This window comes from Bos indicus x Bos taurus, chromosome 14 (genome assembly GCF_003369695.1).
Source record: "Bos indicus x Bos taurus breed Angus x Brahman F1 hybrid chromosome 14, Bos_hybrid_MaternalHap_v2.0, whole genome shotgun sequence".
NCBI classification, from domain to species: Eukaryota; Metazoa; Chordata; class Mammalia; order Artiodactyla; family Bovidae; genus Bos; species Bos indicus x Bos taurus.
Genome location: NC_040089.1, coordinates 1900274 through 1926671, shown reverse-complemented (window position 1 = coordinate 1926671; position 26398 = coordinate 1900274). Strand labels below are relative to the sequence as shown.

The 26398-nt window shown below is 61.8% G+C and overlaps 1 protein-coding gene across 11 annotated transcripts in view; it reads right to left on the bottom strand.

The window, feature by feature from the left end:
- The window catches only part of TSNARE1 (t-SNARE domain containing 1), a 117777-nt gene that overhangs the window by 41607 nt on the left and 49772 nt on the right, over positions 1 to 26398 (bottom strand). For 5 of the 11 annotated variants that reach the window (XR_003514385.1, XM_027560697.1, XM_027560700.1 and 2 more), the window contains exons 7-12: positions 22302 to 22392; positions 20924 to 20998; positions 20391 to 20450; positions 13941 to 14099; positions 2791 to 2863; positions 1114 to 1548 (exon numbers count right to left, since the gene is read on the bottom strand). Coding sequence is in view for 10 of the 11 variants with exons in the window: in XM_027560697.1 (XP_027416498.1) it covers positions 1114 to 1548; positions 2791 to 2863; positions 13941 to 14099; positions 20391 to 20450; positions 20924 to 20998; positions 22302 to 22392 (893 nt within the window). In the remaining variant the exon portion in view is untranslated. The remainder of the gene's footprint in view (positions 1 to 1113; positions 1549 to 2790; positions 2864 to 13940; positions 14100 to 20390; positions 20451 to 20923; positions 20999 to 22301; positions 22393 to 26398) is intronic. The other 6 variants (XM_027560702.1, XM_027560705.1, XM_027560703.1 and 3 more) reach the window with 2 other exon arrangements.

The window sequence follows — 26398 nt, the reverse complement described above, 5'->3', positions numbered from 1 at the left end:
TTGAGTAAACTCCAGGAGTTGGTAATGGACAGGGAGGCCTGGCGTGCTGTAGTCCACAGGGTCGCAAAGAGTCGGACAAGACTGAGCGACTGAACAGAAGTGAACACATCTCCCTCGACCGCCCAGGGCCTGAGGCAGAGACGGCGCCCATAAACACAGGTGCAGCCCAGGCACTGAGGGCTGCCCCGGTGGGCGAGAGCCTGAGGGTCACGGCGGATGGGGGACGGGGTGCCGGCCCACTAGGGCGGGTGGGACGTCTGGGCTGAGCTGGGCCTCATGGTGGAACTTGCAGAACCAAGAGTCACACACGGGGGCCACCGAGCTCCTGCCCCGCTCCCAGGCGGGGGGCCAGCAGGACGGGTCTGAGCACCCGGGGCCCCCCCGCCAGCTCCCCTGGGCCTTAGAGTATGCCCACCTGCAGCATCCCAAGGCCGGGCCTAGCTCTGCCGGTAGAACAGGCGGCCTCCCCGTGACTGACAGGCAGGCCCTGCCCCGTCGTCCAGGCCTGTGACGGTCCCGCTCAGGGCATGGCTGTGTCCTGGGTGCATGTGCATCTCTGACCTGCCCCCACCTGTTTGGTGCAGACCCCCTGAAAAGGTCTGCTGGGGCCTCTGCTGGGGCGTCGACGGCCCTGCTGTTCCTGCAGGCCCTCCTGCTGTCCGCTCGGCAGCCCTCAGGACGCAGGTGGTCCTGCTTCCAGCTTCTCCCTAAAGTCCTTCCAGTAGCTCCCCAGGACGGGGGAGGCGAGGGTCTGCGGGGCCCTGCTTCGAGCTGTGAGTGGAGCCGATGCTACTGTGGTGAAGGGCGCTGTGACGGGCTTGCAGAGGTGTCTTGAGAGGAGGAGGATGAGGAGCAGGAGGAGGAGGAGCTGGAGGCGGCGGCCAAGACCCAGCCGGGCTCAGGAGCGGCCGCAAAGGTGGCCGGCGGTGGGCCTGGGGCTCTGGGGTCAGCGTGCCCTGGGAGGCTGAGGGCCCCTGACGCTGCCTGGCCTGGCCTGCGGCTGAGTGACGTGAACGAGCGGCACCCCTCCCTGGCCTGGAGCCTCGGCCTCCCCATCTGGATGCAAAGCGGGCCTTGCTGGAGGCTCCGATCGGGCTGTGGGGAGCCACTTACTTGGCAGGGGCTTGGCGGCAGGGCCCTCCCCGGGGGCGCCCGGGGCCGCGAAGGTCTCGGCCACCATGCGCTCGATGGGCGTGAGGACAGCGGGGGTGCGGGGGCCCTCGGCCAGCTTCCGGCGCACCACCCCGCGCAGGTCGCGCCACTTGTGCTTGACGTCGCCCAGGTCCCGGCGGCAGTAGCCCAGCGCGTTCACCGCCTGCAGGATCTTGCTCCACACGCGGTGTTTGCGGGCAGGCGGGCCCCGCAGCGCCCCGAACAGCAGCGGGTAGTGGCGCGTCACCCTCTGCACCAGCACCTCCGTCTCCTGGGGGCTGAAGTTGGGCTTCCGCGTCTTGGTGCGTGAGTGGGGGCCCGGCCCGGGCAGCAGGGCTGCCACAGCGGGCTCGGGGCTGGAGCTGCGCCCGCACGGGGCCTTGCTGCTGCTTGACCCTGGAAAGGCACCGGAGGCTGAGGGCAGCAGGCTGGCCCCACCGCCCGTGCGGGGGACGCGGGCCTCACCGACACCCGCCGTCCCGGAGACACCCACTCCAGCACGCAGCGGGGTCCTGGGCTGTGGCTATTCTGGGCACTGGGGCCCACCTCTCCAGCAGGCATAGCACTGGAGGTCAGTCCTCGCCAGCCCCCCACCCGGCGAGAGCAGAGAGGCCCTCCTCATTGGCCCATCGCTGAGACCGAGTGACCATCTGGTGACCATCCAGGAAACACCTGGGTGTCCATCTGGAGCGTACAAAGCATTCTGCACACCCACCCTGAGACGGTCACCCACAGAGGTAATCAAGCACGTGGAGACAGAGAGGGTCCCAGGAGAGGTGCCGTGAGCCGGGACGGGTGATGCCCAGAGCTGCCCACAGCAGGAGCGGGGGTCCCGTGGGCACCCAGGCTTGCGGACCAGTGAGGGGCTGGCAGGCGGCACAGCCCAACCCCCTCCTTCGCTCTGCTCCTGGGGATGCAGCACACACCAGGGTGGGGGCTGGGCTGCCTCTTGGGGAGCAATACACGCCTGCGCCTCAGCACGCCCCGGCCTCCAGGCTCCATTGAGGCGACGACTCAGCCCGAGATCAGGGTGCAGAGGGGTGTGGGGAGGCCTGGGCCCTGGCCACAAGCTGCCTGTTACCAAGTGGCTCTGGGCACTGGGAGCCACCTCACTCCTGAGGGCCGCATGCTGTGGCCTAGCACCGCCCCAGGCACCCGGGTACAGGGGGAGGAGCAGGAAAGCCTTGTGGCCACACAGCTAGACAGCCGGGCTGGTGGGGCGGGGGCCCTCGCGTGGAGGGAATGGAGCCACCGCAGGGGCAGGACAGCTCTCTCCGCACAGCCAGTCCCCACCGCACACGCTCCTGGGAGGAAGGCGCAGGGTGAGGGGCAGGCGGCCCCGACGCTCCCACGAGCAGGAAGAGGGGCCCGCCCCTCAGGGGCGTCCCCGGGCTGGCCTTCCTGAGGGGCTGGGCCGACCCAGGGTGGTGGGGAGGGCATGGAGAGCGGCCAGCAGAGGCTTGGACCGCCGGAACTTGCCCAGGCCCCACTGTGTGCCAGGCAACCCCGCCAGACCATGCCCACCCCTCCCTGGGGCAGTTGCTGGAAGGATTCAGGTCGAAGCCAGACACAGGGCACCCCCGAGGACGGCCTGGGGCAGGCAGGGCAGGTGGCTTGACAGATGCTGTGGGTACCCACCGATGGCCTCTCCTTGCTCTGAAACCATGGAGGCCAAGTCCTTGATGATCTGGTTCACATCTAACAGGTCGCTCTGTGGAAAGAAGAGGACAGCCGTTAGGTCCCTGGGGCCGCAGTTCAGAGGTCAAGGGCACAGCCAAGAACCAGAAATGAGCCAAGGGCGACCCCTCAACTCAAAAACACTGCTGGGATCTGAAGCACTGTCCCCCAACGCAAAGGTCAAAGCCCATGCTGAGCATCCCAGGGCCGTGAGCGCCCTCCCTGGGTGCAGAGGACCCCGCGCTGGCCCCTGAAGGGTGCAGTCTTCTGCAGGACGGCGTCCCCAGCACTGACCCGCAGGCCTGACCAGAGGAGAGGAGGACGTCCAGAATGGAGGGCTCAGTGCACCTCCCGCAGGCCCCTCAGTCCTGTAGACACCTCACTCCTCGTCCCCTCCTGCGGCTCCTCGACTGAGGGGCCGACCTGCCCCTCTCTGTACACCTGGCACCCAGCATGGCCGGCACACGTGGGTGGTAGATGGTGGATGGATGAATAGTGGATGGTGGGCAGGTGGGTGCTGGGCGGTGGGTGGACGGACAGTGGACGGATGGATGCTGAACTGGATGGGTGGATGAACGGAGAGATGAACAGTGGATGGATAGATGGATGGCGGATGGAAGCGAAACTGACGGGTAGATGGCTGGATGGACAGAATAGTGGACGGTGGATGGACGGAAGCCCCTCTGCTGTCTGAAGACTGAGGAACTTCTTGAAGCTAGTGAGTGGGATAAGAAGCAGAACTTGGACCCGGAGACTCTGGGGTACATCCCACCCTGCTCATCGTGCTGGCCGCTTGCGTTCTCCTTGCCACCCTCCTCTATCTTAACTCCACTCGCCCAACAAAGCAGAAGTGATGTGGATGAAGGATGCGGGCATGCCACTTACAGAGCACACGCCTGGGGCTGTGCTGGGCGCACTGAGGTCACAGGGCTTCGAGAAGGGCCTCTCAGAAAGGGGGAGGGCGGGGGTTGGCACCAATGCCCGCTGACTTGAGCCCCTTCCCTACAGGAGATGGCTTCTCCACTGGCCAGCCAGGTGACCCTGGGCAAAGCGGCTCACCTAGGAGTCAAGTCCCCACACCTACCACACAGCAAATCCAAGCCTCCTCCCTCGGTGCCGGGCGCGTGGCCAGGGTAGAGCCAGGAGGGGAGGCCCCTCCAACACCTCTGAGATGCAGGCACCACGCCCCTGCCCGCCGTCCACCACCCTGCAGCCCATCAGGACCCTGGATTCATTTCCACCAGGGTCATTTCACCCCACTGCTAAATATCGCAGGGAGATTCATTTTCTTTTTAGGAGTGTTCTGGGAAATGAAGCAATTAGCATGATCTTAAACCGACAAGTACTATCAATCGCAATTCAATTACCGGGCTTACACACAGCAGAGGCGGTGGCTCTGCGGGAACCGGGCCACGGCCGGGAAGGTGGTGATGAGTGTGGGGCCTTGGGCGGCCTCTGGCCTGGACCCACTTCTGGGATCTGCATCCCCACAGCCCTCCCTGGACGAGGCTGCTGGTGGGAAGGCTGAACTCAGGTGCAACCCAAAGGTCCAGACCCTGAGGCCACCCGTGACGGCCTCGGCCTCAGCCAGACCTCACCGACATAAGCCCACCTCCCCACTCTTCCAGGTCCCCGCCCCAAGGCGTCCAGATGGCCAGCCTCGACCTCAGCCACTGAGCCTGCACCGTGGGCAGAAGCCTGGGGGGTCCCGAGTCTTGGACTCGGGGGCTCCAAAGGGGCCTTTTAAGGTGCTCAGTCTCCCCTGGCTGCATGAGGTCACCGCCAGGCAGGCAGGGAAGCCAGCACCAGAGGTTAAGGGGCTCTCCTGGGACACCCCTGCTCACCAGGAGCCGGGCAGCCCCGGCAGTCCGGACCCCTAAACAGCACCAGGGACGGCAGGCTCACTCTTGGGAGGCCTCCTGCCCCAGCCGCTGGTGAACTCAGCACGCGTGTGGTGGACCCCTTCCCCCGGGCACAGGGACAGTGTCTCAGGGAAGGAGAGGGTGGGAGGGGTGGCAAGCAGGGCCACAAGCCTGGGGTCTCTGGGGGCCCAGGACCACAGGCTGCCTGCCCAGGTGCACAGGGGCGGAAGCTGGAGCAGTGGCACACAGCTGTGGCCCGGCTCTGACGGGGACACACGGCTACTGGGGCAGGTGCTCCTTGTCCGAGTAGCACTGACCCCAAGAACCCGGGACTGCCTGGGTGGGACAGCAGGTCCCCAGTCCAGCTCCCTTCAGGGCTTAAAGAGAGGCCTCCCACTTCAGGAGATGCAGTGGCCAAAGCTAATCTCTAACTGCTGCAGACACATGGGGGCCACCCCCTCCATGGTCCCTCCCCACACCACGCTTCTGTAGAAAACAACCCCACGAACACTGTCAGGGCTGCGGCTGCGGATGGCGGACAGGAGCCAGTGCCGGCCCAGCCATCTGGGGCCTGGGGTCACTCCCAGGCCCCCTCCACCCGCCCTCCACACCCGCCATGCCCGGCGGCGCATGCACGGGGTCGGTCTGGAGCCAGGTGGCTGCTGCCAGAGTGCTGGCTGCTCCTGGCTGGCCCAGCAGAGCAGCACTGACCTGGCCCACAGGCGTGAACCGAGATGCCCCCAGCGCCCCAGATCCACAGAGCAGCAGCTCCGGGGGAGCCTCGTGTGGGTGACACACCCCCCCGCCCACCAGACATCATGCCAAGGGCATGGCATCCCGTCTCCAGAAGGTCGTCGTCAAAAGACCACCGCCAGGGAGGTTTCCATTCACCAGCCTCTTGGACGTGGACGTGACCTTTGACACTGGCATGCTTCTTGGTTCCCAGCTCCCCTCCTTGGAGAAGGGAATGGCAACCCACTCCAGTATTCTTGCCTGGAGAATCCCATGGACAGAGGAGCCTGGCGGGCTACAGTTCATGGGACTGCAGGAGTTGGACACGACTTAGTGCTATCTTTTCTTTTCTTTCCCTCTTCTGATGATGCCCGAGACTCCGATGCTGACTTGTGCCCACCTCTCAGCTGACACTGAGAAGCATGACGGCCCATGTCCCCAGCAGGCTGTCCTGGGGCCCTGCTTTGCCCTCAGGCCTGTGACCCTCTGAGTCGTCCAGGGATGAACTAACTACCCTCTGGAATAGACGCTCAGGCTGGGCCCCCGGCCCCCTCTCTGTGCCCCGGGAACCACCTACTACAGAGACCCCTTCCCCACTCACCTCCGCCACCAACTCCCCCGGTTGAGGGGGGCCCACACCCCTAACACCTGCTCTGTGTGTTCCCGTGGTGAGCCGAACCAACCGCTGACCGGCCCCCTGACCTGTCAGGATGGGAGGTGTGCTGGCCGAGTCTGAGCTGGCTCCTCTCAGAACCCGGGCCGCAAGGACACGCCCCAGGCCAGAGCCCTTCCACTCTGCTTCCCCGCCCCCGCCCCTGCAGAAGACAGCGGGAGTCCCAGCGCTCCAGGGTTCGCAGGTCTGTCACAGCGTTCTCCTGGCTCAAGAGCCCCCCAACCACTGGAATTATCCTTTTGAATAAAGAGCAACCCCAGCTCTTGCTCAAGAAGGAAGCAAGCCACCTTGGAGGGAATAAGGGGAGTGGGGGTGTCCCAGGGCCCTGGACTGCAGCGCGTCTCCGCCAGCTTGGCGGCCGAGGAAGCAAGGGCGGACTCGGGGGACACCGCCCCAGCAGCAGGCTGGCCCGCAGGCACACCTGAGGCCTGACCCCCAGCCGTGAGCCGCTGTGAGGGGTCAGCAGGGGGCACCCTCCAGGCAGAGTAGGCCAGACTGTGGGGAGAGGATGGCAGGCGAGCCTGGGGTCAGACCCCTCCGGGACCCCGAGGCAGCAGCCTCCTAGGTGATCTCAGAGTCGACCAGGCTGGCTCCAGGGCGCTGGGTCCCAGCTCCCAGGCAGATCAGCCTGTGGGCATACAGCCCCCGCCCTCCAGGAGGTCTGGGGCAAGGAGCCCCACCATAATGGCCCAAGAGTAGAGAACCGGCCTCGGTAGTCCAAGGCCACAGTCCCACCCCAGCCCTGGGCCCTCTGCCCGTGGAGGCCCTCCTTGGCCTGCAGCTCCCCCTCCAGACCACTCCCAGAGCCCAGGGTACGCCTGTCGGGGGAGCTGACGGTGGGCACGTAGAGGAGCAGCCTGCACGCTGAGCAGCAGCGTCAGGACACAGGCAACCAGCAGGGAAGCGTGGTCACCATGCTGGGCACCTGAGCAGGCTCAGCTCCTGACGGAGGGTGCTGAGGGAAAAGCGGGACATGCCAGAGCCCGCACCCACCAGGAACCAGGCAGAAGGCCAGGCCTCAGGCCCGGAGCCAGGCGGAAGGCCAGGTGGGCCACGGGGGGCCATGCCAGAAGCCCAGAAGCCCCTAGAGCCACCGGGATGGAGCCCCCGAAGGCAGCCAGGCGGAAGGCCAGGCCTCAGGCCCAGGGTCTGATCTCAAGGCCAGGCAGGCCACGGGGGGCCATTCTGGGAGCTCAGAAGCCCCCAGAGCCACCAGAATGGAGCCCCTGGGGGCAGCCAGGCAGAAGGCCAGGCCTCAGGCCCGGGGTCTGAGCTCAAGGCCAGGCGGGCCACGGGGGGCCATGCCGGGAGCCCAGAAGCCCCCAAAGCTGCCGGGATGGAGCCCCCAGGGGCAGCCCCAGCTGTGGCGCATGAGGGCGGCAGGGACCGGGAGCCGTGTGCCCAGGCGTGGGCACCGGGGAGCGGGAGAGACGAAAAAAACACCTTAACTTAGTAAATGTTTAAATCATGCAATTATTATCCTGATTGCTTCTAAAACTAGAACTCATTAAAAGCTCTCACGGAATCTTCTCTCCTCTTTTACTGGCACTGAGGAATAACAGCCTTGCACAGGACATAATAAAACGTCGGCGCGCGTGTCTGTGTGTGCGTGTGTTCCCTCCACTTTTAACCACGAAAGGAAAGAAAATACTGCTGCATTTTTCTCTACCACGCAATCTCTCCTCATAATTAGGATCTTGGCAACCATCCACCTACAGAGACGACTGTTCCAGCTAATGGAACAGCCAAACTTTGTTTATTGATTGATTCCCATATTTATAGCTAGATTCTGGCCAGATCATCCTCCCCCTGGGCTTCAGCTTTACCACACCAGCTACAGGGAGAGCGGCCAGGCCCCCTCCTCACCCCAGCCTGCTCCCTCGGCCTGCCAGGTAGCCATGGCAACAGAGCAGCTGGTGAGCGAGCTGCACACCTGGGTCAGGTGACTCAGCAGCCCAGGAGGGGTCGGGAGCACAGGGGCGCAGGTAAGCGCAGGTGCGATGGGCTGGGCAGAGGGGGCCCGGGCAGGGCAGGCCGCGGCAGACCCTACTGGGAGCCCACAGGCAACTCTGGTCCACCCCAGGTGGCCAGACCAGTGCCTTGGCAAGTCCGCTACACACTGGCAGTGGCTGGGGGCACAGTCCCGTCTCATTCAACCTCCTCCTACCCCTGGGGAGACCCGGCCCTGCCCTGTCCTCCAGAGAGCAAGAACCTGCCTCGACCAGAGCTGAGTGACCACGTGGGAGGCAGAGCTGGGCCTCACGGACAGGCTCCTGGGCTCTGGGCTTCACACAGGAGGCCTCAGGGCCCTGCCACACCCTCCGCCAGGAAGAGACAGCAGAGCACCGCCGTCAGGACGGCCCCGCTCTCAAGCCGGGCGCTGGCCACAGTCCCGGCTCTGCCTCACACAAGCCGCCAGGCCCAGCCAAGTGATGCGCCTGCTTCCAGCCTCCACCTAGGCTTCAGTAAATCTGGAGCACAGGGTGCTTGTGCTCCCAGGCTTCTGTGTGGGCTGCAGACGCACAGGCAGCAGAGCCCTCTTATTAAAACACAAATCTTCTGTGGAGTCCCAACACGTAAAGTTTCTCATTCAGTTGCCACCCACCCACCCTCAACCATCCACCCACCCCTCCCTCATCCTCTCCCACCATCCATCCATCCATCCATCCCCCACCATCCACACCCCCAACCATCCATCCATCCACATCTGCCAACCACCATCCACCCCCCCATCTACCCTCCCCCACCATCCATCCATCCCCCACCATCCATCCAACCCCCACCATTCATCCATCCATCCCCATCCATCTTCCACCCCTACCATTCACCCATCCCCACCATCCATCCATCCACATCCGCCAACCACCATCCACCCCCATCATCCACCCCCTACCATCCATCCATCCATCCCCCAATAATCCACCCCCACCATCCATCCACACCCCCACCATCCATCCATCCCCCACCATCCACACCCCCACCATCCATCCATCCCCCACCATCCACACCCCCACCATTCATCCATCCATCCCCCATCCATCCATCCACATCCCCATCCATCCATCCATCCCCCACCATCCACACCCCAACCATCCAACCATCCATCTCCCACCCATCCATCCACATCCCCATCCATCCATCCATCCCCCACCATCCATCCATCCCCCACCATCCACACCCCCACCATCCATCCATCCCCCACCATCCACACCCCCACCATTCATCCATCCATCCCCCATCCATCCATCCACATCCCCATCCATCCATCCATCCCCCACCATCCACACCCCAACCATCCAACCATCCATCTCCCACCCATCCATCCACATCCCCATCCATCCATCCATCCCCCACCATCCATCCATCCCCCACCATCCACACCCCCACCATCCATCCATCCCCCACCATCCACACCCCCACCATTCATCCATCCATCCCCCATCCATCCATCCACATCCCCATCCATCCATCCATCCCCCACCATCCACACCCCAACCATCCAACCATCCATCTCCCACCCATCCATCCACATCCCCATCCATCCATCCATCCCCCGCCACCCATCCATCCCCCACCATCCACACCCCCACCATCCATCCATCCCCCACCATCCACACCCCCACCATTCATCCATCCATCCCCCATCCATCCATCCACATCCCCATCCATCCATCCATCCCCCACCATCCACACCCCAACCATCCAACCATCCATCTCCCACCCATCCATCCACATCCCCATCCATCCATCCATCCCCCGCCACCCATCCATCCCCCCAGCCCCTCCCTCTGTCTGTCCCAGAGAAAGGGCCTGAGAGTCCAGGCAGTGCCAGGCATCCTGCAGGTGCAGGAACACAGCCAGACTAAGACAGCCAACACCCCTGCCTCCATGGGGCTTACAGTCTCCTGCAGAAGAGGAATGGTTAACAAGATATTTAATTACACGGCACGCTAGACAATGCAGGGAAATGAAACCTTAGATACGGAACACTTGAGCCAAAACCTGAAAATAAAAGGGAAGAGGTGCTGAAGTGTCAGCAGGGTCCAGGCTCGGGGCGGGGGAGGAGGGACGCACTGGCCAGGTCCTGGCCCAGCGACCTCGGCCCCACTGAGGGGGGTGGACAAGGGAGCCCACTTAGGGGGCAGCGAGGAGCCCAGGTCTGCGAGGCGGGGCCACACCGCTCCAGGGCTGGAGAGGGCCGCCCCCCAGAGGACCCGTGAGGACGTGCCCGAGAGCCAGCCGGAGGGCAGCAGGAGCACGGCGCCCTGTGGGGCCTGCAGAGTGGGGGGCGGCCTTGCGGGGACGGAGCGGGGGTCACCCGTTAGCATCTGGCCAACAGCAAATGTGCCGAAGGCCCACTAAGCGAGCCAGCTGCCGCAGTGGGGACACTGGGCAAGCCGCTGGCCAGAGACGTCCTTGCCCCCGGGAGAAGGCCATTCTGGAGGCCCTGTCCCCGCCCTCTGGGAGGGTGGTCTCCCAGGAAAGGGGACTGGCAGGCATACCCCTGCCCCTCGGGAGCGGCCCACCCTGTCTCCCAGCCCCCATCTCGGCCTGAGCTGCAGGGGTTGCCACGGGGGACCGGGGATGCCCCACTTTGTCTGCCAAGCATCCCCAGCCCGTGACCTGAGTGTCCCCCAGTGACACCTATACCCTGACCCTTGGGGCCCTGGGAGTTTTGGGGTCCACGTGCTGACTCACCTGGGACCAACGTCAGAGAGGGGCCCCCGATTGGGAGGCCAGAGAGCAGCTTAGTCAGGGCGGGAGGAGGAGCCCCAGAGGCGCCCCAGAGGGCCCTGTGCGCACCCACCCGTCGCAGCAGCCTGCCCGCAGGCCTGGCTCCTGTGGGCTCTGAGCTCCCCTCAGCCTGGCACAGGAGCCCAGCACGGGGTTGGGGGGCCTGCGGGGCAAGAGGGGAGAGGGCGGCGGGGGCATCTCATCCGCCCACAGACGGAGAGCCCCTAGGGGGCCTCGGAGGACACTTGCTGCTGCCAGGGGATGGGCTGCCCCGGGAGGTTGGGTGGAGGTCCTCAAGGCGCCCACCCCCCCAAATAGCAAGACACCCTCGTCTGAAACCTAACTGGGCAGGTCCAGGGGCCACCGAGCCAGGCAAGGGCCCAGAATCAACAGCGGCCCCAGCAGCCCCTCAGCCTCCTGCCCACTCACCACCTGACCCCGGCCCCAAGCCCAGGTGCCCTGACCCACCCGTCTCACAGAAGCAACGACCGAGGCAAGCAGCAAGACCCAGGTCACCGAGCCGGCTAGCGGAGACTTGGACCTAAAGTCAGGACAAGGCACCCGAAGCCTCCTTTTGTCCAGAGGCTGACCTGGGGGAGGAGGGGCAGGGAGTGGACCCGTCAGTCTGCCCCCATCAGCACCAGGCTGTTCCCGGCCCGGCACCCGCCATGAAAACACCCATCACGGGCCAGGAGGCAGAAAACAGAGAGGAACACGAAGGGACGTGAGGCGGCGAGCCTCTGGCTCCGATTGTAATCCCACTTTTTGGGCCTTGGTTTTCCCATCTGTCCACACCCCTCCGCCCAGCCAATAGAGAGGTCCCTGAGGGCAGCCCAGGGCCTCCGAGGGGCTCTGGGACCACAGGTCTCCCTCCATCCAGCGATGCTGTGCGTGCATAAACCACACATGTGCAGCGCCCCCGGGAACGTGGAGGCAGAGTTGGGGTGCAGTAAGCAATGGCCACATGGAAACACTCTGCAGTGGCCAGGGAGAGAAATGCCCCATGTGTTGGCCCGATGCTGCTCCCACAGCCCCTCCCCAGGGCTCTGCTCACAGCAGCCTGGCCCTGCAGACCCGGACGGACAACCTCGAGAAGCCTGGGCAGTGGGGCTCAGGTGCCCCTGGAGGGGCGGGGACCGCCACCCACTCCGGGACGGGCTTCTGGTGCCACAGGCAGGCGCCAGGCTGCCTAGCCTCCTCCCAGACCTGCGTGCTGGTATCAGGACAGCTGCAAACCTGGCGGGGGCTGTGTGATGGCCAACGACAATCTGTCTGTTTTTCCCATTTCCAAAGATGATGGGGCGGGGGGAGGGAGGGGAGGAGGGACGAGGGAGGCAGGGAGGAGACCAGGGATGCTGACCGCAATCCCAGGCCATCACCCTCCAGCCGACGCTTGTTGCACACGGCGTCACCCACACACAGGTGAGGACACAACGGAACAGCGAGGCTGGCCTCAGGTCCTATCCACGGCCCCCGTGAACCCACCATACTCACTGCTCAGACGAGGACGGGCTGGCAGTGCCTGGGCCTCCCTAACCCCACCTTGGGGTCCCCTCCTGCAGCGTGTCAGCCATGAGAGGCCGTCAAGGCACAGGCAACCCCCTGAGCAAACCAACCCGACGACCTGCTGGGCCTTGGATCTCAGAGTGGAGCCCGCCCCTGCTCAGGAGCTCCCCCCATTTCCAGGGGGTCACCCCACCCACCTGTGTCCCCAAGCCGGGCCCTGTGATGGAGCCTGCACCTCTGTGCCCTGCACGCCTGGCCAAGGCCACGTCAACCCTGGAGCCCCTCATCCCACCAAGGCGGCCTGACCTCAGTGCGGCCGAGGGTCCTCCTAAGAGGGCTTCAGTTCTTGAGCTGAAGCAGCAGCGGGTCCCTCTCGCCACAGGCCTGCCAGCCCCCCAAGCTGTGGCACAAGGGCCCCTGACTGTTCTGAGCTCTCGGGGAAAGCAGGTCTCATGTGCCACCAGCAGGAAAGGACGTCTGTGTGTCCAGTCCTTCCTGGAGGAGCTCGGCAAGGAGAGGCCTGCCTTCCAAGACGGCCGTGCGCCGCCTTCCTCTCTAGCAGTGGAGTGTGTGTGTGTTGGGGGGGGGCTCTGCTGGGCAGAGTGGGGCAGGGGGCGTCCACCGCCCTCAGGAGTGCAGACCTGCCCACCGCAGACACAGTGACGGGTCCTGTGACTCAGTTTTTTAGCCCAATTTCCCGTTTTTCTAAAAGAAGATGCTTCAGGGAAACTCTGTTCCAGAAACATAGCTCCTGGGGTCTGGGGGGCAGGCAGACCCCCAGCACCTCTTCCTGCAGGTAAAACCGAGGCCCTGAGGGAGGAGGAGACGCACGCTCAGGGGCTCGGGGTCACCACCAAGAGAACCGAGCACCCCGAGAGCCACGTCCTAATACACACATTTCCCACAGCAGGAGGCAGGCCCCGGCACACACTCGCCTGCACACCTGCTCCTGCATGTCCACTCATACCCTTGCACACCCACCCAGGGGCCTGCACACCTCTGGCAGCTGTCAGAGACCGTACCTGGCGAGGGGAACGTCTGGCGGCGTGCATTACACACATACCAACTAGCGGAAGAAACCAGCGGCCCCGCCCCCGCCCCAAGGTCGGACCCCCAGCACCACCGCCACCTGCTCGCAGCCCCACCAAATCACCGGTTCAGTTCCGGCAGTTCACTCAACCACTCAAACACTATCCTAGGGAAACTGTTCTGGTTGTTGAAGGGCCTCATCAGAGCAGAACACCCTCTGGAAACCTCCGTGTGCAGTGATGGAGGCAGCCCTGGGGACTGGCTGTGCCCCCCAGGCATGGGCTCCAGGCTCCAGGTCAGACGGCTGACCCTGCTGGTAAACACAGGCGGGCGGGGACAAGACACGCGCTCCCCGGACTCTGCGCCCTCCATGGGTGGCCCACGTGGCCAAGCTCAGGCGAGGCCCAGCGAGCAGAGGTCCCATGCCCTGGGCTCGGACGGGAGCAGGCCTGGGTGTGCTGGGCATGGGACAGCCTAACCCCCACTGGTGGCATGCCGAGAGTGGCCACGGCCAGGACTCAGGCGGATCCTGCGTGCACACACGCGTGCATGCTTGCCCGTGCACGAAGCCACACCTCAATCTGTAGGATGGCCTCCTCGCGCAGCCGGATGGCCTCCAGGTCCTCCTCGGTGATCTCGGGAAGCAGCGCCTGCTCGTGGCCCGGCCACACACCATCGCCCCCGTTGAAGATCTTCTCGTCGTCAGCCAGCTCAGCAAAGGCGGCCTGGGGACTCTGCCGAGACACAGACCACCGTTACTGCACAGCCTACTGCCGCCGGGCCAGGCCCACACCAGGCACCCGGGAGCCCCCAGCCCGGCTCTGCAGGGGCTGGGCCCCAGCCTGTCAGTCGGGGCTGCCCCACAGGGCTGCGGGTGCTGGGGCCGCCATGATGGGGGGCAGACACCGGGCCCCAGCCTGTCAGTCGGGGCTGCCCCACAGGGCCGCGGGTGCTGGGGCCGCCGTGATGGGGGGCAGATACTGGGCCCCTGCCCGCAGCCTGAGCGCTCAGCGCGGGCCGTCCCAGGCCTGGCTGCAGCGGGCCCAAGGAGGGTGGGCACGCGCCCCATGGTCATAGGGAGCGCATCCACATGCAGCCATCCTCCTCCCAGAGCCAGTGCACTCCCTCCAGACCACGTGTTCACCTCATCCCCAGAGCCAGGGAGGCCTTTACATAAATAAACACGTGGATGGATGAATATAAAATAAAAGATCTAAAAACTCTGTTGACGAGCACTCCTCGTCCAAGGTGGCAATTATCACCTCCCCTCCCGCTGTGGGCGGAGGAAGCGAGCGGTGCCAAAGCGGGCAGCAGCTGGTGGCGGCCGGGGCCAGGCCGTATGCCCGCACTTCCTCTTCTCTGCGGCCCCAGCCCCGCCTGGGCTGTGGGGCGTGTCAGGTCAGGCCCGGAACCGGCCCTGCCGGAGGCCCAGGTCTGTCACATGCACTCAGCCTCAACCTTCTCCTCCGCCAGACGGGAACAGCGGCCCACACCTGTGGTCCGTGGCCTGTGTCCACCCCACCCCTGCCGGGCACACCCGCACTCCCAGCAGGAGGAACGGCACCTGGGGCCCCTCGCAGACGGCACACCCCAGGCCCCCAAGGCGAGGGGACTGGGAATGCTCAGCTCTGCTGATGAGCTGTGTGACCTGGCTCATTCTTAACTTCTCCCACCTCAGCCTTCGTGTCCATGTGATGGGGCTGTGTCCAGAGCCGTGGACAGGGTGGACGGGGATGAGGGCGAGGCCCCGACCAGGAAGCATGTGTGAAAGCCCCAGTCAGGGGCCATGGGGTGCCGGAAGTCCCCATGCGAGTGAGTCATGGGGCAAGGGGGGCCCTGTGCCTGCAAGGGACCCCGACAGTACACTCCTCCCTGCAGCAGAGGCTGCTCCAGAACAGGCCACCTGGCCCTGAGCTCCACTGATTCCACTGACCTGGGGCACCTCCCGTGGGAAGAGCCCAGGCCATGCACCCAGTGACTGAGGCACAGACGCACCCTCAGCAGCCCTGCCATGAGCAGAACCTGGCCAGTATGGGCTGGGAGCACAACCAGGAGCGTGGGCGGGCCAGCGACAGTGACTCAGACGCACAACGTGAGCAAGTGCACAAGGTTCCACGTCCGGCCGCCTGGAGTCTGGTTCCACGGAAGCCCCCGGAAAGCACAGGAGAGGGGGCCAGCCTCCCTGCAGGCGTGGGTGCACGCCCTGGCCCCCACAGGTATGACCCGCCCTCCCCAAGCGGCTCAGGACAAGGGACCAGGGAAGGAGAGGCGGCTGGCCCTGCCCAGACCCCTCCTGAATGATCAGAAAGCACCCTGTCTTCTTACAAAGCCTTGGTCTGGGTCTTGAGCTCTGAAGCCAGAATTAGGGTTTGCTGCCAGGGCACTGGGGCCGCAGCACAGGACGCGGCCGGGGGATGGTTTTCCAGCTCACAAGGCAGCCAACAAAGGCGGCTTTCTCTTCGCTCCAAGGCCAAGGGCTTGGGTCCTGTTCTGACATGTCCGTTTCACACCCGTGATCCAACAATCCAATATGACTGCTGGGTGGGAGGGGGGCCAAGCACTTTCCCGTGAGAAGAGATGGAGCCCAGTGAGGGTTCGGGGAGGCCAGTGAGCAGCCAGGCAGGACCCAGGGCTCTCAGGAGCTCTGGGAAACAGGCCACTGTCTCGCAAACTCTGACCCAGGGGTCCGCAAGGGAGTATCCGTGACCCGGGCAGGAGGGCAGGGGTCAGGACGAGAGCTGGTCTCGCTCTTGGGAAACACAGCTTCTGTGCAGCAGCCCCAAGACTGGTCGTCCATTCCTCCAAACAGCAAAGGCTGTGGTCAGCTGATGGACATCTCTGGGAGCTCCGCAAAGCCCAGAACAAAGGACTGGCGAGACACTCAATCCTTCCCCGGCCCTGTGTTAAGTAACGGAGCCACCGCCGGGGTGCGGCTCTGAGGGGGACACATGACTAAAGAGCCCCCTGCAGATGTGCAAGTGAGGTGGTCTCTGCTGCTGTAGCCCGGGAACACGGGGCTCCGGGGACCACACGCCGCACTGGCGCTGGCAAGGCACGCTGGAGAGCATTCCTGGTGAGAGACAGGCTCCGCCCTGCCTGGGGACAGCAGCCGGCCCAGGAGCCCCCAGGGGCTGCCCACCGGCTGGGCCTGACCCAGGTTGGAGGCTGAGCCAGAACCCAGTTGAGGTAGCAGCCAACACAGCCAAGGAGGTCGACCTGCTTCCAGGAACGCCGGCGCTCGGCTTGGAGAACAGGTGGGCACCCCTACTCCTGCCAGGGACCACCAGCCTGCAGATGGAGGCCCCAAAGTCTGGAGCATCAGTGCAACAGCATCCCTGGGCTGAATCTGCAGTGTCAGCTAATCCACTACAGCTTGCGAAATTTTCTGGAAATCACCTTTCATAACTTCTCGGAAGCACTGTTGGCCGTTCTCTTCCCCTTTAGGAAACATTCTACTGAAACAGGGCATGAGCAGTTGAAGGCACAAATCATACGTGGACAGGTCTGTGAACTTTAACCAAGGAAAGACTTCCAGGTCAAGATACAGACATTCCAGGCCCCTACTCAGGACACCACCCCAAGCAAGGGCTGTCTGGCTTCTGACTCTGCCTGTTGCTCCGGCCCGTTTGGACCTCTGTCCTCTGTGCTCAGCACGTGTCTGAGAGGTCGCCAGGACTTGCTGGCCACGATCCCCTCTGCTGCCAGTCTTCCACGCACGGACTCAGCACAAATGCTCTGGGCTGGCTCTCCCCCAGGCGTCAGCTGCTGCGTGTCGCGCTGTGCTCAGCGTTCTTTGATGTGACTTTCCACTGGGTACACACCTGGGAGGAGCTGCAAGGCCGAGGCAGGAAGACCTTTCACTCCACAGACACGTTCCGCGACCAGAGTAGGGGCGCCACGCACACTCCCGTCCAGTGCGTGAGCTCTCCAGCTGCTCCACAGCTTCCCAGGCACGCGGCCTTCTCCCGGGTTTTCACCTGTTCTTTTCAGCTGTTGGTGGGTGCTAGGTGTGCAGAGATGCAGCACTGTGGGTTCTCTCTGTGTGATTCCAACGACACACGCTGAGCACATCCAAGTGCTCATCAGCCATTCCAACGTCCCCTTTGCAATGTGCCCCCAAGGCGTTCGCCCTTTTATGTTGGTATGCAGCCATCTGCACTCACAATTTTTAGGAGATCTGCACACATCGTGGACATAAATCCTTCTCAGATGTGCGTTGTGCAAGTGCCTCTGCTCGTTCTGTGGGCCGCCTCTTCACTCTCAGGGGTGTCCAGACTTTAACAAAGTCAACTTTACCACCTCTTCTTCACAGTGAGTTTTCATCTGTGTGAGAGGACGACAGCCTCCAAGGGCAGCTTCCAGACACTTCACTGCCGTACTGTTCATATCCAGATCTGTGATCCCGGTGGGCAGTCTGAGCCGGGCAAGCTAAGGGGAAGGATCTGCTGGGGGTGGCAGCCTGGTGCCCAGAGTCCTCCAGTGCCTCTCTGTCCACAGAGCAATGGCCCTGGCCTGGAAGGTCTGCACGGCCTGAGCCGGCTGCCGCCTGCGAGCATGTCTGGTCCTGCACGCTGCTCCCCACCAGCTCCGACACAGAGACCAGAGGGTGGCGTGTTTGGACCTGTACTTGCCGTGTGCCCGACAGGACCCTCCCCAGCTCAGCCATCGGCTGATCAGCATCAAGCCCTGTGCAGACCCTGCATCTCCCACTGTGCAGCAGTGTGCCTCACACTGCCCAGGCAACGACGTACGTGTGCGTCTGCGTCCACACGCGGCTCTGCTCCCACCGGTCTGTTAGCTTAGCCGTCGGCAAATACCACACTGTTTTAATATCTATAGTTCGAGGTTGTGTTCTGATACCTGGGAGTGTAAATCCTCCAGTTCTGTTCTTCAAAACTGTCTTCATTATTTGGGGCCCTGTATATTTCCATGTACATTTTGTAATCAGCTTGACAATTTACACACACATTCAAAACCTGCTAGGCTTTTTATCTGGATTGTGTTGAACGTATAGACCCACTCAGTGAGGACCGACTTCTTTGTACACCAAACTTTCCAGTCTACACACACAGTGTGCCCCTCCGTCATCTAATCTTCTGTAATCTCTCTTCAGTCGTGTTTTGCAGTTTCCTATATAGAGGCTTAAACAACTGGTCGTACGTTTCTTCCTAGTTTTGATGCTATGGTAAGTGCTGTCTCTTTTTAACATCATTTCCAAATTGTCTTTTGCTGGCACCCACAGTATTTTCTTGCACATTAACGTGGTAACAGAAATCCTGTTACATTCACTTATTAATTCTAAGTTCTGCCAGACTCATTCAGACTTTGTAGTCACACAATCATGTTGTCTGTGGTTCTGCATCTTTTCCTTCTTTCTCCTGTCTTACTGTAGCAGATATTCCCTGCGGCACACTGAAGAACAGAAGCAACGGTGCTGGACACCGTGTCTCAGCCGCACTCTCAGGAGCAAAGGTTTTACCATCTCACCAGCAAGGCCACTGCTGACTGCTGGACTTTTGAAGACACACTCTATCAGACTAAAGGCATTTCTACTTAGTACTCGTTTGTGGAAAATTTTGCATCTCCCTAAGTGGATGCTGAATTTTACCAAATGCTCTTCCATGTCTATTGAGATGATCAAGTAGATATTCTTACTTACTGTATTAACGTGATAAATTATTCTGATTATTTCTGAATGTAAACCAATCTTGCACTCCTAGAATAAATCCCATTTTAGAATGGTGTATTATCCTTCTATGCATTGCTGCTGCTGCTAAGTCACTTCACTTGTGTCCGACTCTGTGTGACCCCATAGACGGCAGCCCACCAGGCTCCCCCGTCCCTGGATTCTCCAGGCAAGAACACTGGAGTGAGTTACCATTTCCTTCTTCCATGCATGAAAGTGAAAAGTGAAAGTGAAGTCGCTCAGTCGTGTCCGACCCTTAGCAACCCCATGGACTGCAGCCCACCAGGCGCCTCCATCCATGGGATTTTCCAGGCGAGAGTACTGGAGTGGGGTGCCATCGCCTTCTCCGATGCATTGCTAGACTTGGTTTATTAATACTTTGGTTAGGGGACTTCCCTGGTGATCCAATGGCTAAGACTCCACGCTGCCAATGCAGTGTGCCTGGGATCAATCTCTGGTCAAGGAATGAGATCCCACACACCACAGCTAAGACCAGTGCAGCCAAATAAAGAATTTTTTTTTTAAATATGTTGGTTAGGAGTCTTTGCTTCTAGGCTTATAAGACATCTTGTTTTCTTTCTTGCAAAGTCCTCATAAGAATTTGGAATTAAAATTTACTAGCCTCATAAAGCAAGGTAAGAGGTATTCTTTTTTTATACTGTATATAAGTGTTTGTATAAACTGGTATTACTTATTCCCCAAATATTTGAGAGAACTCATCACTAAAGCCATCTGGTCTGAAGTTTAATTGCTAGGATGTTTTTAAATTATGGATTCCATTTCTTTAATAAATACTGCACTTTCCATATTTTTTACACATCTTGGTAAGTTACATTTTTCTTTAAAAATTTGTATTTCATTAAGTTGTTAAATTGATAGGCATAAGTTGCTCATATTATCTTATTACTTTTTTCATTTTTAGAAGCTTTAATAACATATGTATTTTCATTCTTGATACTAGTAATTTGTATTTTCTCTCTGTATTTTGATTAATCTTATAGGACTTAATTTCATTACTCATCGTAAAGAACTGACCTTTCGCTTTGTTGAGTTTGTCTGTTGTGCATCTATTTTATATTTCATTGGTTTCTGCTTTTTCCTACGTATTTTCTTTGGATTTAATTTTTTGTTGTTATTCTAGCTACTTGAGATTGAGAATTGGATCACTGATTTTCACACTTCCTTTCTCACATACATATTTAAATCTATGAATAGAATATAGCTCTCTGTGCTATACAGTAAGAGCTTGGTCCTCCCTGCCCTTCCCTGGAGTCCCAAGGGCATGGATTATATGCTGTCCCCTAACACCCACTGACCACAGTAAGTACTCAGCACCTACCTGCTGCTTGCCGCCCCTCTGTGCCGTGGGAAGCAGTGCTCTGGACTTCTCTGCAATTTTCTGTTGGATAAAGTACAAGAGGAGGGAGGTGGGGAGAACAGAAAAAGTGGGGAAGAGAGAAGAGATGGTCAGATCAACACGAAATACTGGACAACGATCAACAGTGAAGCACTTTCAGCTCCAGGTGAGCGGGGCTGCCCAGGGCTCTGCGGACAATTTGCTGCCCAGGGCTCTGCGGACAATCTGCTGCCTGAGGGCTCTGCGGACAATCTGCCGGGCGGCCTCTTCCCACACACTGGGCGGGGGCGGAGGCACAGACACACCTGTCTTCCGACCTCCAGGGGACTCCGGTGAGGACCCTCTGGGGCAGCAGTCCAGAGGAAACGTCCCTCACTGCACACATACTGAGGTCACACCAGCCAGGTCCTGGCAACCGTCAAAGGTCTGCAAGGCGGCCCCCCGCTGCTTTGCGGAATGGGACTGTCCCAGGCTGGCCCAGGGCAGGTGCTCAGGGCATCTGCTGGGGGCCTCACCTTCTGCACCACTCCATAGCGCTGGACGGCGTCTGACAGCTGAGTTTTCAGGCGGTCTAGCTGAAGACGCTCCTGCTGCAAAGAGACAATGGAGCTTCAACAGTCGGCCGAGGCCGCATCCCGTCCCTGCCGTGCCTCCATCCCTGGGCACACTCCCGGGCCCCTCCCGGCCTGCCTGGCACCTGCACCACATCCACCCCCAGCCTCACGGGCATCTCCACTCCCTCCGTCATTAGAGCTGGGCTCACCCCGCCTACTTTACCACCACCTCCATCCTCTGGAAGGCCAGCAAAGGCTCCGGGGGCACAGCCAGCATCACCACGGACACCATCTCCACCCAATACACACACACACACACACACACACACACACACACTGTCCTCACTAACCACGAGGACACACACACACACACAAACTGTCCTCACTAACCAAGAGGACACACACACACACACACCGTCCACACTAACCACGACACACACACACACACACACCCCCTGCCCCGTCCACACTATCCACGCGGCCTGCAGCTCCCACATGCTATGCCTGTCCGGTCCCCAGAACAAAGCACTCCGGGGAGAGGTGTTACGACCCCTGAGAGCTGACCTGACCTGACAGCTCAGGAGGTCTCAGGCCCGAGCTTAAGGTCACGTGGGGGGCGGAGCCGAGCCCTGAAGCACCTAACCACAGGTGAGGCTGCGTCTCACACCCACATCAGAACCGCAGGCAGCAAACCGGCCATCCGCCCCCCAGCACCTCAGCACTCACACACGGCCTCTGCCCTCACAATGGAAAGAGACCTCGTCTCCTGTTCACCTCTGCTCCCCAGTCTCAGAATGACGCCTGGCACAGAGCCAGCACTCAGAACATACGGATGCACGAGGGACAGGAAGGCAGGCCCTAGATCCTGGCACTGCCAGACCACCAGGAGCCCCACCCTCTTCTCAGCAGGCAGCGTCAGCACCACGGAGCCGTGCCAGTCTCAGGCCCTGCAACCAGGACTCAGACACAGGCTCCCAGGCCCCTGCTGCCCCAGCGCCTCCCATCAGCTGCTGGGAGGGCCGCGACACTCCCCAGGCCCTGCATCTCCAGTCCCAAACCCAGCCTTCACTGCCACCACACACCCCACGCAAGCCAAGAGGCAGGAAGGAGCTGCAGGGGCAGCAGCAGGCCAGCCACGGCTGGTGAGACCAGCTCTGCTAGGCCTGCCCTCTGAGGGCGCATGGCCTGGGGCCACCGGGCACCCGCACCACTGTCCAGCCTGCGCTGGTGCCCAGCGAATGGTGGAACCCGCACACTCTGCCCGAGCGGCTGCGTGTTCGGCATCCTTCGCCCCACCCTCTGCCCAGGCCCCCTCCGCCCTCCAGTCCCTGGGACGTACCTGGGGGCAGCCCCGCAGGAGCTCGGCCGTCTGCTTCAGGGCACCGGCGCTGGCCGCGATCGTGCGGTTGGTCTCCTGCTGCACCGTGTGCCTGGGGGGGCGGGCACGGGGGTGCAGGGGGAGAAGATGGGGGAGGGGCAGCAGGAAAGGGCAATGACACAGCAGGCAGCAGGGTGGGCAGGGGCTCGTTGGGGGAGGGGGAAGCCAGGCAGAGCAGCCGGAGTGGACGGGCCCAGGAAGGGGCGGGCGAGAGGGAGCAACCCAAGGGGGTAGGTGAGGTGTGGAAGACATGACGCCGTAAGCTCAGGCCAGCGTCCCTAGGCCCCCAGGGCCCCTGCACACAGCCGCAGCTCCTGCACCCCCTGGGCCCAGCCATGAGCCCTCCCTACGCAGGGGCCCCTGGGGTCAGCACTGGTTGGGGCCAGGAAGCAGGGTGGCCGCAGATACGGCCCCAGGCCCAGCGCTGAGGACAGCTCGTCCCTCCAGGGGCCACAGTGAGAGGCCCAGCTCCAGATCCAGGAACACGGGAACCCTGGCCCAGGGTCTCTGCCAGACCTTCGGTTTAAGATTCTGAGTGTGACCTCAGAGGGCTGAAAAGACCAGGCTGACCTCAGGCCCTGTGGACAGAGTGACTCTGGGCAGACCCCGTCCACAGGTGTCCTGCGGGCTCACAGGCCCAAGCAAGGGCAGGGCCCAGGCCTGGCCCCAGGGGCAGACACCAGAGAACCTGCCAATCGGAAGTATGCAAAGCAACTTCAGAAAAGATGGGCAGTGCTGGAGGATGTACACGCTGACGTTAGACTCCACAAGCTTCAGTGATGAGACAACACGGCGCTGTCTCGGGACAGTGACAAGTGAAACAGAATCACCCCAAATGCAACCACATGGAGAGCTCAAGTAAGCACTGAAAAAGGTGCCAAGGTATTCAAAGGTTGGTCCCTTTGAGAAGTGGCATAATCGTATTTAAAGAGTATCAGCCTGGACTCCCACCTTACACCCTCTGTGTCCAGGGAGGGGCTCTGAGGCCAGATACACAGGCAGCCCAGGGCCCAGCACCCCAGCCTGGCATGTCTGCAAGAGGAGGGGCGGGCTGGCTACAGGTGGAGCTGGGGCAGGGTAGGCAGGCCATGCCAGCAGTGGCATCACACACAAAGGGGATGATGGGCAGCCGTGGCTGTGGAGGGAAGGCTGGAGGCTCGGGTGAAGGAGCTGACCCCGACCAGGAAGGGGCCCAGCCAGGCCACACTGAGGAGCAAAAGGGAGGAATTTGGCATGTGGCTGGACATGGTCCATCGGAGAGCTGAGGCCATGGGGCAGACCTCCTGCCCAGGGCTCCTGGAAGGACCATCCACTCAGCAGCCCTTCCCGAGGGGCCCAGCAGTGCCCTGGGCTGATGCCGACAAGCCCCACCGTCACTAACCGGGCCACCTCGGCCAGTCTGGGAGCCCATGCTGGGGGCAGCACCGGGCCACTCATGGCGGGCGACAAGGATGACCAAGCCCACCCCTGTCTCATGTAAGATGAGGAAAACAGGTTCAACCCTGTAAGCCTCTTGTGAAACTACCTATACTTACTCAATCTGAAAGACTGTCTTTCCTCCTGTGATCAGATCCCAACCACTGAAATGCCTTTTTTTAATGGCACAATGGATCATAGTGTACTTGTTTTTTTTTAACGTCCTTTCTTGGCCAAATAAAAGAGCTAGCAACTGTCAACGTGGAGCAAACACAGACTTGAAAACCCTGCGCTGGTCTCAAGTCATCTGGAAATGGTAACAGTCCAGAAGATACACAGGTTCCCCCAGGGCAGGGGTCACAGAAGGCTCTGGAAGGCCAGGACCAACGGGGTAGGCAGTCTGGTCAGGGGCCGCCCGGCGGGGAGAAAGGGTAAGAGGGCTAGGGGACCTGGGGGTGCAAGCGGCCAGGAAGGCACGAAGCAGGTTGGGGACCTGGAAGCTGAGGCTACGGGGAGAGCCGGAGGTGTCCAGGGAAGGGCCCGCACCCCTCTCCAAACCACCGGTGATGACACCCTCCGCCCACTGGGCCAGGGTTGGGAAAAGCACCCGCCTAAGCCCAGGGACACCACCCCAGGGGCCCCCAGGCGGCAGCACAGGAGGCCCACACTTTCTCATGGCGGTTCCTGACGCTGAAGATGGAGGAGCCCGAGCGCCTCAGCTCAGCACCACGCACGCCAGTGAGTCTGTGCCCCTGAGGGGCGTGGTCCCAGTGTGTGACGGGGGCACGCGCACCCCCAATCCCCAGCGTCAAAAGTGGGATCTAGAACACTATTCACTTAAATGCGATTCTACAAAACGCCTATGGACTTGAGAGGCTGGCAGGAAACAGCAAAACACTCTCACAGCGCTTCCTCCGACGTCCTGGGCGTCCAAGTTCCCACAGGGAGCATATGCTACTTCCACAATCGGAAAACAATGCAGGCTACTTCAAAAAGGAAACTCCAAGACTGATTTACAACAGAATTGCACACAAAATCTGCCAAGGGCCCTCGGGTGCCTCGTTCTGGACCCCGAGACTGGGCGAGGCAGTCGGTGGATGGACGGCAGGGAGGACAGGTGGACTGACGGAAGGGAGAATGGAAGGGCGGGCCGGCAGGCAGAGAGTGGGCAGGGCGGTCCCAGCCTGCGAGCATGGAGAGACAGCAGGGAGGACGAGTGGGTGTGTGGGGCCCACCGAGAGGTGCAGCGGGTGTGTGGGGTGTGTGGGGCCCACCGAGAGGCGTGGCCTGGCCCTGTGTCCGGTCTCAGCCACAGAGTGCTCCTCCGTAAAATGGGAAGAACACTGCCTGCCCTCCTCCTCTCCAGGGTGTTGGCAGGATGCAAGGAGCCGAGGGCAGGTATGAGTCCTGCCCTGAGGAAGTCCTGTTCTGCTGCCATAACTGCTAACTCCGGAGCATCAGGAATCACCAGGGCAGAAAACACTGAGCCCACAGGTGACCAGCCCAGACCTCGGAGTGCAGCCAGGCGCCCGTCCAGGATCCCCCAACCATAAGATGCCCTGTGAGGGGCCAGCCAGGGATCTCAGAGACATGGGGCAGCTGCTGAAGGCGGGCACTTGCTGAGACCTGACAAGGAGGCATCTGCAGGCACTGGTCCCTGGGGTTCCTGCTCCCGGGGACCAGCCATCAAACATGTCACCACAGGACAGGTTCTCCTCTGGGGGCCCCGGACTGCTCGTCCGGCCATGAGCAATGGTGGGGGTGTCGGGGAGGCCCCACATGGCCCACAGACTACAGGGCAGCCTCCATCCCAGGAGCCCTGCAGAGCAGGGGGTGGCGGTGTCGAGGGGAGGGGGGGCTGGCAAAGCTGGACAGCCACGGAGCAGGACCGGGAAGGTCCTTGGGTGCAGGCACAGTGCTCGGGGGACAGGTCCTTGCATCCCTCCACTGGGGCACCAGGCTCAGCTCTGCCCAAGCACCCAGCCTCCCCAGGACCTACAGGCCCCAGTGCCTCCTCTGGGCTGGACAGGTTTAAGATGGAGGCCGCCCGGGAGAGAGGCCCTGGCCTCTCCCGTGGACGCCAATGCCAGGAAGAGACACGCGGTCCCGGCCGCAGCCTGCGCCCCTCCCGGCTCCTGCGGTCCACCACCCCCAGCACCCCTTCCCACGCAGGATGCCTCAGGCCAAGGGCTCAAGGGCTCAGACGCAGGCCTCCTCCTTGGGGAGCCCCCACTCCAAGCCACGCTGGGATCACAGCCCGCAGGGCTCCAGGGTGGCCCCCACGGTGGCCCCCAGGATGCCCTGAGAAGGGCCTGGCAGCCTTGGCCATGCTGGCCAGGCTTTCTCTTCCAGAGCCCTGACCCTGAGGGAGCAGAACCTCACCCCAGAGCAGCCCGACACAGCCCGACCCAGCCTGAGAGAAGAGCTGGGGGGCCCCCAGAGGCCGCCCCAAGCACACAGCGCCCCCCCGTCCAGCTGCGTGCCCACCATCTGCACACTGGCCGTGCCAATGGCAGCCTGTGTCATGTAGAGTCCCCACAGGGGTGTTCACAGTGTGCGGCCCTCTGTGTGCTCTGGTGTGTCGTATGCAAGTGTGGGCACAGTCAGCGAGGCGAACAGTGAGCGAGGGATGTGACCCCCAC